General features: G+C 40.1%; 1 protein-coding gene across 1 annotated transcript; it reads left to right on the top strand.

Moving 5' to 3' along the window:
• The first annotated feature begins 369 nt into the window (after window positions 1-369).
• Window positions 370-1,750, top strand: Ald2 (Aldolase 2). The gene is made up of 3 exons (XM_017085977.4): window positions 370-1,271; window positions 1,333-1,532; window positions 1,594-1,750. The coding sequence occupies exons 1-3, from the start codon at window positions 473-475 to the stop codon at window positions 1,687-1,689; spliced, it is 1,095 nt and encodes a 364-aa protein (XP_016941466.3). The 5' UTR covers window positions 370-472; the 3' UTR covers window positions 1,690-1,750.
• Window positions 1,751-12,534: the final 10,784 nt, after the last annotated feature.

Raw genomic sequence — 12,534 nt, 5'->3', positions numbered from 1 at the left:
AATAATTGGCCAATAAAAGGAACTGAATAGCAAGCACTTTGAATTATGAATTTTGGAAAGAGCGTATAATTATACTAAGTGAAGTATGGTTTTACCTTAAGGGCTAATACAGATATTTTCAAAGGCCAAATAAAGTATCTTCATGTCATAAAACTTTGATAAGGTAGGTGGCATTTGGCCAGAAATTAAATTAAGCTATATAAAAGATAAGTTTAAATTTTAAGAATCTGTGCAAGCACAAACCAATAAAACTATAAGCTTAAAATGTATACCAATTAACTCTAGTGGTTAAAAAATCTGTGAAACAAAACTTTTAATAATTTTTAGAAAATAATTGTTGATTTCAAATAAATGTTTTGAGTTCCCATGATTTTTCTCTCACATTTTTTTGCATTTCGAAAACCCCCTTTGGCAGCTCTATCTCTGCTTCCAAAAACAACTTTCGGCAAGTCCAAATTTAAAGTCCACCGAAATGACGACGCATTTCTACTACCCCAACAAGGAGCTGCAGGAGGAGCTGACCTGCATTTCGAAGGCATTGGTGGCACCTGGAAAAGGCATCCTGGCGGCCGACGAGTCGAGTGCAGTGATGGGAAAGCGGTTCCAACTGATCGGGGTGGAGAACACGGAGGAGAACCGCCGGATTTATAGGCAAATGCTGTTTACCACCGATCCAAAGATATCGGAGAATATATCCGGGGTGATATTCTACCACGAAACATTGCATCAGCGGACGGATGATGGCTTGCCCTTTGTAGAGGTCCTAAGAAAGAAGGGTATCCTCACGGGAATCAAGGTGGACAAGCACTTCTCACCGCTTTTCGGCTCCGAGGATGAGTTTACCACCCAGGGACTCGATGATCTGGCCAATCGGTGTGCCCAGTACAAGAAAGAGGGTTGCAGCTTCGCCAAGTGGCGATGTATCTTGAAGATCACGAAGAATACTCCTTCACCGCAGGCTATTTTGGAAAATGCGAACGTGATGGCCCGATATGCGGCCATCTGCCAATCGCAGCGTTTAGTGCCCATCATCAGTCCCGAGGTCCTGGCCACTGGAGATCATGACCTGGATCGCTGCCAGAAGGTCAACGAAATTTTGTTGGCTGGAGTCTACAAGGCCCTCAGTGATCACCACGTCTTCCTCGAGGGAACTCTTCTGCAGCCCAGCATGGTGATACCAGGTCTGCAGAGTAACAAAAACCATCCACCATCGGATATTGGAATGGCCACAGTTCTCTCTATTCGGAGAACTGTTCCTCCAGCTGTTATGGGTAGGGGTTCCTTTATAAGTTGTATAATATAATCTTAATTTATACCTCCCTTTCTTTCCAGGAGTCCTCTTCTGCAGTGGTGCCCAGTCTGAAGAGGAGGCCTCAGTAAATTTGAATGCCATTAACAATGTTCCCCTCTGCAAACCCTGGGCCATGAGTTTCGCCTTCGATCGGGCTCTTCAGACCTCTATTCTGAGGACTTGGGGTGGCAAAAAGGAGCAGATCACCCATGCTCAAAATGAGCTTATCAAGCGATGCAGGGTGAGTGGGAACTAAAGTACTTACTTTATAAATTTAAAGTTTTCTCCCAAAAACCATTTAGGCAAACGGTCTGGCCAGCATTGGAAAATATGTAGTTGGGTCTGTGGAAAGCTCAGCTGGCACCGAAAGACTCATTCAAGAAGCCGTCGAATTCTAGGGACTCACTCATTGTTAGTTAGGGTTTTAAATTTAGAGTAGAGAAAAATTTTAAAAAATTTTAACCATGTATAAACAGAGATTAACTTAACAATAAATCCTATTTTTGGAAGGAAGATGACACATTTGTGTTAGTGGATCGGATAAACTTTTGTTTTACATATAATTAGTTTTTCTTTAATTAATTTGTTTTTATATCTGAGTGTTTTTCCTGGAGTGGGCGAGTTAAACTGCTCCTCGGTGACTTCTGGCAGCCACTTGACCGCAGGCCGCGTGTTTGATGCCAACCAGTCGGGCTGAACAAGTCGAAATATTGTTAACAAGCCCGAAAAGAGCAACATGGCTCTTGGAGCGGAGTGTCGGCTTAATCCGCGGAGATTACCAGACGACCGCGCGACACGCAGCTGCGTTCGGAGGTTCGCAGTTCCAGAGCTCCGCTGCAGCTTAATTAACGCAGGCGCATGCCAAAAACCAAAACGACGGCTATGTGCAACAGCAACAGCAACCTCTACAGCAGCAACACCAACAGCAGCAACAGCAACATCAACCCCGGGTTGAGTGTTTCGACTTAATCAGGCGGTTCAGAGCCGCTCAAGTTGGTGTCATGTTGTTGGCAAATTAGTCAGGCTGCCACCAGGAATCATGGTTGTAGACGGGGGGCGGGGAAAAGCAGGGGGGTTTTGCACACAAATCGCAATAATTAAAATTAAAGCAGTCACTAAGTTATAGCCTCGCCTTTCGCTGCAACGTCAACTCCTCCCAGTTGTCACGCACAGAATTTTTAAGCAGCCAAGGGGCCAAGTTTTCCATTGAGTGTAAAGACTTGCACATACTGTGTATTATTAAACATTTCGTAATAAAAATTATACAACATTTATAGTTTATAAAAAATTTTTAGGATCTCTGTGTTGTATTTTACTATATTTTGTTAACAGATATATTTACTTAAGCGTAAAAAAATAAAATCAGAAGAACTTTGTTGATTTAACTTAATATTTATATATAATATGTTTCCGATTTTATAAAATATCTGAATACCTTACTCTGCACAAAATATTATAAATATTATTTGAAGAATTTGTTCACCTCTCTCATCATTTCCTTACCATATTCCAGGGTACTTTTCAGGAAGTTTTGACCCCTTTAAATTGTTGTCTTTTCACCTGCAGCTTCGAGCAGCGGTTTGCGGTTAATGCAATCGCCGTGTATCCCGGGGCCGTGGGATGGAGTCCCCGTGATCCGGATCCGTCAGCACCCTCAGTCCCCGAACTCCCCCACTCGAATTTAATTCTCGGTCCCAATCAGGCCAACGCGTACGACATGTCATGTTAATTGGGCCCCCGTCCATAGTATATATACACTTGCGAATGTATTCGCGCGTGGCCGGTTGTGCTTGTGTGTAAATTGCCATTATGCTCATGTTTGCTTAATATGTGGCACACAACAACACCCACCGAGTTCCGCTCGATTCCCGGCCATATAGCTATGGCCATAGCCACATATACGTACTATAACGACGGCAGCACGCGACGCGTCAGGCCAATTAAAGCCAAATTATGGCAGCGCTTTTTTAATCACATGCATCGCTCTTCGCCGCTCAGTCACTCACAATCACAATCAGTTACCCACTTGCCTACCCGCCTATTCAATCACTCATTCATTCACGCAGTCATTCACTCAATCAGCGGTTTCAATTTGCCGCTGAAGATTTATGGGCGTGCCGAGCGCTAATGTGGCAGTGCAAATACAACCACTTGGAAAATTTTGATACATTTTAAAGGATAGAAGGACTTAATCTTTAAATTGTCTCAGATTAAATATATCTGTATAGTATCATTTTAAAATGATTTTTAGACACATACTAATTTTATCTGATGTCGAATAAGGTATGAGTATTTAATGCAAACAAAGATAGTTATGTTATGGGAAGTATTTGATAAAAACTAGGTAGTTATTGCATGGTAAGTTAGTTTTTCTTCTGTGTATAGAAATTATTAATCACAATTAAGCATCGATGGCTTTACAATTGTACTTCGCATAGATACTAATTTATAATTATATTATTAATAGTCATATTTATAATTTTTTAATGGCCTTTGATTTGTTATGGTATATCTACTGTGCACTTAAGTACAAAACTGCCATGATCGCGACTGCAAAATGTTGCTCATTGCCGGCGGCACGCGTTTGTAAGAAACTTCCACAGTCGCCAAAGATCAAAGCCAAATAGCCGACCAGCATCGAACCCGATTTGAGTTGGTCTTTAACGAGATTTCCACTTGCCAAGTGAACCGGCGGCTGTTGGCCATAAACGAGTATGCGAGAAGTGGGAGTGGGTTGGGTTCGGGCCTTTGGCCACCAGGCGGCAACCTGGCATAATTAGAAAAACCCAAGCCAGGCCAAACCGACGGGGCTGTGGCGCCAAAGTTTAATTCACAACTCCGGACGGAGCGGACACAAATCACTCAGCTGTCAAACGCTTGTTTTGATTAATTTGGTGTTTGGTGTTAATAACGCGAGCCGCACAAATCCTGTACCGTTCGGCAATTAATGTGGCCTGGTCTTTGCTGGCCTGCTGGCCAGGCCAAAAGCAAAGTCAAAGCCATACTTGGTCATCAAGCGTGAAAAACGAACGCTTTGCCCCACGGAGCTGCCACTGAGGATGCGACTTGTGTTAATTGAAAGTTTCGGCCCGGCCATATAAAGTGAGGAAGCCAAAAGTCTCCCTCTCGTACGACTTCGATTTCGATTTGGTTGTCTGCTGATAGCCAAAATGTGGCCAACTCAAACGGCCATAAATGGTGGCACACGCGTCCGTTTGGCAGATGGCAGGACGAATGGCAAGAATCGCAGGTGCACAAAGAGAAAAACTTGATATTCACAGGTTGGTGTACACGTTTAATTTTCAGCTTTGAGTAATGTAAACTTAATATTGAAAGATTCCATTTTTTGATTTGCTGATGAATGTTTAATAGAAAGTAAAAAATGCAATTTTCGGATATCCCTTTAAAAAGTAATTTCGAATTTAATCGAATTGCTTATCATTTTTCATCAATTTTTTATCAGTGTGATCGTGCTGGAGTTAGAGGTGGCCAGCTAAAAAGCAAAATATCCACAAAAGCGGGACAGTTTCGATTTTGGTTTCGCTTTCCATGTGCGCCACATCATCAGGCCAAAAGTAAGAGGTGTTTAAAATGCTAATTTGGGCAATGCCACCAACTGAATCACGTACAGTTGTCTCCATTTCTCACATGACTTAATGATGCCGGGTTTTGGATTGGCCAAAAGTTCAACTTCCCTAGCTAAATTGGCAAGGCGCTTGATTGGGCCTTAATTTCTGAAATTGATAGGCCTGCAGGGAACTCACAGTTCGTGGAAATACAATAAAGGTCAGGCATTTTCAGCGCAACTTAGGATTCCTTTAGGGGAAATCACTGAAATTTCTTTAAATCAAATTGTTAATTTGGAAGTCCTTGAATTTTCTCTTAACCTTGAAGTTAAGGCTAAAAAACAAAATAAATGTCTCTAAAAAATCAAGACAATGATGTTTTTAAGTCATATATTTCAAAAACCTTAAACAAATGACTATTATAATAAATGGGTATAGTCAGAAAATGCAACCATATTATTTAAAATAATATATATATATATATATAATAAAATACAGAATCATCTTGATATTCCAATAACACAGAGATAATGATGTTGTACATATCGCCAATAGTTGTAAAGGTTTCTAAATATTTTTCAAATTTTAAATGTCTTCTTGAGACGAAATAAAAATGTTTTTGGTATAAATTAACAATGGAAAAAATGGAGAAATTCCTTAAAAGTAAGGATCATTTTCCTTTCGCTGGCTTTACCATCTATCCAAGAGCTTTCACTGCCATCCTTACTATTAAGTCTGGGATCGACTTTAAAGTGACCCACTGGCTGCGTCGTATGCAAATGATTTCGGTTCAGTTCGGTTGGCTCCTCGACTCCACGGGATTGAGCTCCCTTCCTGCTGGGGGCTGTTGCCCATCAACGCGCTTGTTCAGCTGTCACCATATGCAGCTTCCTGGCCAGGACAGTAAAGGCCGAAACGCTACTGACGTCGCCGCCCCCGGGTACTGAATCGAAATTTGCTATGCCAAAATGTCAAAATGTCAATTCGAAAACGTTTAGCAGAGAAAAAAAACACGCGAATAAAGAGGGAAACGCAGCGGCGCTGCCAAATGTTGGCTAAGTAAACTTTTTGGCTATTGAATGGCCGGTCAGTTGGCCAGTTTTTTTGTATATATAGGTAGGTATATATATATATATACACGATATATATGGAGGCGTGTCGCTGGCAGTCGCTCAAGAGTTGGTCAGGTGTAGGCTCGTTTGTCTGTCACTCGTTACATTTGCTTACCTTTCCTTTATGCAAATGCGGGTGAATTTTCGTCTCCAACCGCTGATGGCATTGCATAAAGTTAAAGCTAGACTGTTAGTTGGTTGGGTTTTTTATTGAAAAGTCTTATTTCTTGGGGTTCTGTCAATGCCCCACAAGATGCCTCGCAACTTGTGTCGTCTGCTTGACAATCGTACGACATTTCTGACAAATACTGCCGACACAAAACTCCTTTTTTTTGATTTTCTTCTCTTTTTTTTTGGCTGACTGACATGCATAGGCAAAGCAAGTTGACAGGCCAACAGGCCAGAAATAAAAAAAATACTTATAAAAACTTAAACTTTTTGTTGCAAATTTTATGCAATTTTTCAGAGGTACTGTGTGTGCTCGGTTGTTGAAGGAAACAAAAATAAATTATACACCCAAGCTATTTCGACAAATTCAATGAGAAAAATCTGCAATTTAAATAATGTTAACTGGCATTTTGAAATGTATCCCAAACAGAAAACCATCTTGGACAGTTGTTGCATCACTTAGTTGGCCCCATGGAAAACAAAATAATATGGGTGTGTCCAGGTGAGGCTATTATAGCCACAATTCGATTTAATGTTAGTTAATAGAAGAGATTTAAATCGAACCACCAGGAAATAAATTATTTAATTTGGCCACCACACCAAACAGTTGCTTTCATCAGTTTTATTAGCATATTTTAATAAGAGAAAATTCCGGGAATCGAATCGTATGATATCAATCATGGAGTAGTAAATTAACTGATTTGAAATGTTCTATTTATTTTAAAGCCACATTTTCCTGTAAAAAAACATGCTTTCCGGCTAAGCGAACTACTCAATAAAATCCAAATAACCGCTGGCAAATTCACAGAAATTATCAAAATTAAAACATAAATAAAATACAAGGGAGCACGTACGCAAACGCTGGCAGATACCTGAATATATATATATTTTATATATACACTGGCACAGCAAATGAATTCAATTTCGAATGAAAAATGGCGGCAGTGATGAAGATGGCGACGTCGACGGCATCGCAAAATGCGTGCCTGCGTGAAAAGCGGGTGGAAAAATAAGAAAATAATGGGGGAGGCACAAACTTTATTAACATTTTTCGCATGCTGCACGTGCAGCATTTGTGGCAGGAACGTCGCGTCGCCTGGCGCCGCGTATTTCGCGCTCTTTAATGAAGTTTCATAAATTGTGAAAATCGAACGTTAATCAAATAAGGAGCGGAGAGCCATGTACAAAAGGTGGCGCCTTAAATGGCCGACAAACTGCAGACGTGGCCAAAAGAATCTGTCAATAAATCAATTAGTGTAATATAAATCAAGTGACAAACGGAAAGCGCGCAACCAAAAGGCCCGCTAGAGGGCGCTGTGGTGATGTTTCCATCTTCGGTAAAATGATATTTGTGGTCTTAATTAATTGCAACAAATTTTATGTCTGACATGTTGGCCGGGGGAGAGGAAGTTGTAGCAAACAGAGGGGGAAAAAACAGCAATAGAAAATATAGCATTAATAGTGGCCCAGAGCCACAATTAGCCAAATGACAAAGCCGACACGATTGCTCTGGCTCATAACTCATGACATTTTGCGGTTGCTGCCCGTCGCTGTGGTTTTTCAATTGTCAGTTGATGGCTACAATTACAATTGCCCTGCGTCCTGCACTCCTCATCCCCCCGAACCCTCCATCCACTTGATGGTAACAATATATTCGCTTCCTGGCAAACTTCCGGTATTTGCGAAGCGTTAGAGGGCGTACCATAGGGCGTATGCGCAATGCCCTGAAAACAACGTATTTTTTACCTTTTTGAGGGGAGAATACTTGACAGCTAAGGAAAAAGGAATTAATTTAATTTGCATACAAGGTAAATATAATTAGGTATTGTGTTACCGTTCTAAAAATGATTAAAGCTATTTATAAGAATAAGAATAAAAGGTATTTAAATTTTTTATAGGATCCTTGTTTAAGTTCCCACATAAAAATGCACACTTTATATATTCTACCTCGTAAGAAGTACTTTCCCTGGCTACCTAGTATTTTTTCCAGTGTACCAACATACTTCCTGGACTTGACTACTTTTCAAATTGTTTTTCAAGTCTCCTGCCGAATGCAGACCGAAAGCAAACTTCCTGGTCCGTGGCAAACAATTTTGACATTTGACTAATGCGGGACATTAGTTCTGCCAAAAATTTCTTAATTTAGCGTTAACACTGCTCCGAACATTTCCTCGAAGGTGAAATGAAAGGTGGGTGGAACGAGTCGGCTGGGATTGCATGGTGAATTTTCTTTTGGCCACAACCCCCTGCTTCAAAGTTTCCCGGAGCTTTATCTGCTCAAAATTTGTCACAGCAAATAAAAAGTTTTGCTTTTCGCCTTGGCGCTCGTTCTTTTAGTTTTTTATTTTTCGTATTTGTTTTTTAATCCGCCGAGCAGGGAATAAAGATAAAAACTTAAGCTAAAATAAGTTTCTATAAAAGTGTGCGAAAAAAATGGGGGAAAATGAAAAAAATGGTACAAAGCCAAAAAGCCAGCGATGAAGATATTTGAAGTGCAGCAAACTGCAGCAATAATAAAATAACAGAAAAGCAATTAAAAGCCAGCTGCTGGTGATTTGGCGGATTAGAGTCCAAGTTGACCAAGGGCAGAGGCGACATTGTCTCGCTGATAACCTTGAGAAGGGGTCGGAGGGCACTGGGATGATATATAAATTTTAACGCGACCAAGTGTCGCAGCTCAGTTGGACAATTAGTATTATGTAATTGCTCGGACATTGTATAAAAATGGAGGGTTTTGCTTGCGGCTTCGGAGGGGTTAAGGTGATAAAAATATTGGCTCAAAACTAAGTAAGATAATAATTTGTAACTGAAACAAAGAAATTCCAAGGGGGAGAACGAAGTGAATTTAACCAGGAAATTAAAGAATTCTTCTTATTATCTCCTAAAGAATACACCCACAAAAATCTCACGGTTTTAAAATCTCTTATACGGGTGTTTAAAAGTATGCTGTCATAATGTGTCGGATTACAGATTAAATGTTGCTGCATACTTTTAAACAATTTTTAGAAGTCACCTTTTTCAACTAGGGCATGCATTTCTAAACTTTTTGATTTCACATATAAAATTAAGTTTACAATTTTGTTTGTACTTATATCCAGCCTGTGTAAATGCAAGATGAAAGTCTATTTTATGGAGAGCATATGATTTTATATTCTTATCTTAAGTTTTAAAAGGCTTTATTCTGCACTCGACAGATGCTACCCAGAAAACCTCAACATTTAAGCCCGAACACTGTGCACCGCCGATTAAGCCGCTTTCATTGGCCAAGTTGTTGACAGCCAACTCGATATTTTCCGCTAACTCCGTTCAGGTGCAGCGTTTCAATATTCATCTGGCGAATATTTGCGTCGCGTAGTTGGCGAAATTTTACCGCTGCGCTTATTGGTCTTGTTGTTCTTGTTGGCTAACAAAACTTTTGGCCCACAAAACCGCACACTCGTACGTACACACACATATATTTAAGCCACATGCATAGACATCGCTTTTGCATTCATGGAGCATATGTTCCAACTCCCGATTTAGTTTTCGTTTTACGGTTTGAAGTTTCACATTAAAAGCATTTCTGGCAGATAAATAGAGCATGGGGGAGTGGGACAAAAACAGCCACGAAAGAGATAGAAGGAGAGATAGAGCGAGAGCGAAGATAACTCCCGACCTCCCTGGAACTCTGGGTCCCCTTGTCACTGATAAAGTTTTTGTTTTTGCCCTGCTGCTGGAATTATATTATAATTTCAACTATGAGTACTACTCATGCAAATAACTCAAATTAAAGTTTTTATGCCTATGGGGCACACACACACACACAGGGTCGCAAGGACAGACCGGAAACCGCCATCTTGTTTTTAGTTTTTGGATAAAAGTTGCCAGCACGCACAAGACTAGCAGACAAACAGGGCCAAAAGGGTTACAGAAATACTTGGTTGTAACTGGGAAGTGCACTGTGTAACAAAATAAGGGATCAGAAAAAAATTGCGCAAAAATAATTCCCGTTAAATACATTGATTTATTGTTCTGATAAGCTATGGTTATACAGTAAATTTAATTAGACAGATGTTCACACTATTTTGTTTGACTTATCACCTTATATATTGTAATATCTGTTGTCAAAAACATTTTATCAATAACAAAAGTATGGATTAAAGCTAATTTTCCAATTCACAGCACATTTTTTGTTCATCACACACATTGTTTTGCAAACGAATTAAGCCGTGTAAACAGCGATTTAGCAAACATTTTGATAAGCAAACATATTTAATAACTGATTAAAAGTACTAGTAAACAAGGCAATGGCAATAGCATGGCGATTTAGGCAATTTAACGGATTATTAAATTTGAAAACTGACAAGCTTCAAATGCTGTGCATGTTGGCAACTAATTAGCATAGTGTGGCAGTAATTACAGTAGTCTGCGTCGCATCCATTATCACTTCATATGCCGAACAATTACGACGGGTTGACGTCGTAAAAAGCCTGTAAAAGTGCATTTAAACTATTTCGAAAGTAGCCCCCGTTCTCGGGCCGCCTTTGGTGAGCCTCGTCAGCACTTCTTTTTGGCCAGCAGCATCAATAACGGGAAAGTTTTAGCCAGAAACCGGGGAACACCACCGACGACCACAACAGCAACACACCCGTCGGGCAGGACGAGCTCAAAAATTATGGCCACACTTTCGTTTTTACCAATGGACGGCTGGCAGGACGGTGGACAATGCCCCAGTGAGATAAGAAAAGTGTGGAAGAAGAGTGCACTGAGAGAAAATACGTTACTTTCGGATTCCAGATCCATTTATGGACAGTTACAACTGTATATGAAAGCTATTTTATTTATAAGTTTGATTATTATATTTTAATCTATAGATTTCTACATGTATTAGTTTGATTATAACCTTAATTGTTTTGATATGAGAGATATATTTTTAAAAACAATTTTTTTTCCCCTTTAAAAAAACATTTTGTAAATCAAATTTACTCTGTCTATCTTGGTTGGTTTGTGATAGAGTTTTATAAATAAAAATTTGACCAGTATTTTTTGGGATTGTAATAGATCCACATACCATCATTTTTCATGCCGCGATTTGATTTGAATTGTTTAGATATTACCTCCGTTTATTTTTAATTTTTTCCCAGTGCATTCGTGCTGCAGTATTCTTGAAATGCAGCCAAGCCGCAACTATGTGGCCGCCCATAAAGTTGAGCCGTCACCAGAGGAAAGTCCCCCTTGCTGGGCTGCGAAAGTTTTTTAGGGCCAGCTTGTGTTTATAAGATGGCCAAGTAGCGGCGTTCGGCTATCAGTTGGCCAGAACTTTACTGCTTACGTTCATCATATTTGCGCGAGAGTTTGCCGAGGCAACTTTTTCCGGGCAGCCCAGAAGAGCAGAAGACCAGAGATACCAGTTACCAGTTACCAGATACTGTATGCTATATGGCGAATGTAAAAGCAGCGATTGCTGTCAGCTGCAAGTGCTCCGGGCGGCAGGCACTTGAGACTTCTTTTGAAAATTGTCCAACAAGAAAACCGAAGCCCAGCTACAAAACCCAACCTGCACCTCAAGCCCAAACTCCGGGCCATCGGCCCAGAGGACACTGCAACAACTGACTGATAAATGTCGCTGCCAAGGCTGCAAATACGACTGAGGACATTTCCTTATTTCCTGCCGCCGTCCGCTGTCCGGCTGGCCGACTTTTGCTACAGGAAACTTTTAGACCAAAAGGAAACCCAGAGCAGCGGAAGGCATTCTGGGGAGAGCCCTTTTTTATGCAAGTCATAGAAATTTACAAGCCCCAGTGACAAGGACGTTTAGTTTATGGACGCGCAGCGGCTTCAGTGCTGACAGTTTGGTTATGGCTTTTAAGGGATTTATTTTGGCATTTTAACTTCCTTTGTTTAGCTATTTTATTTTTTTAGTTTTTATAGATAAAGGTGCAACTCTTAAAACCTTATTATAACATTTTCCCTATCGAATCATAAACCGTAAAGATTGGTTATATTTTATTGCTCCAATTTGTACCAACTTGAATGATTTTCAACTTGAAGCTATTTTATTATATATAAATTATTACTTTTTTTGTATTTTTTTAATGTTAATATATTCTGATATAGTTAGACAATAATGCGTTGTTATATGTGTGATATGAAAAATACTTGGTAATATATAATATTGATAGTACATGTTTGGCTATTTTATTTTGATAATATCCTGATTGAACTAGACTCTTTTGTCATGTTTCCATAATTTCCGGCGTTTTTCCTGCATAGGAAAAAACCTTCAGGCCTTGGCACTGCCATCACTGTTCGGGCGTGGGACATTTTGCTGTTGAAAACTTTGTTACATTGGCATATGCAATTGGGTTTGCTGCACATCCTGTCGACAGCTTGGACTTGCCAAAGTTTTTGCCACTGT

This window comes from Drosophila suzukii, chromosome 3 (genome assembly GCF_043229965.1).
Source record: "Drosophila suzukii chromosome 3, CBGP_Dsuzu_IsoJpt1.0, whole genome shotgun sequence".
In the NCBI taxonomy this organism is placed as follows: domain Eukaryota; kingdom Metazoa; phylum Arthropoda; class Insecta; order Diptera; family Drosophilidae; genus Drosophila; species Drosophila suzukii.
This window is presented reverse-complemented; position numbering and strand designations above follow the sequence as displayed.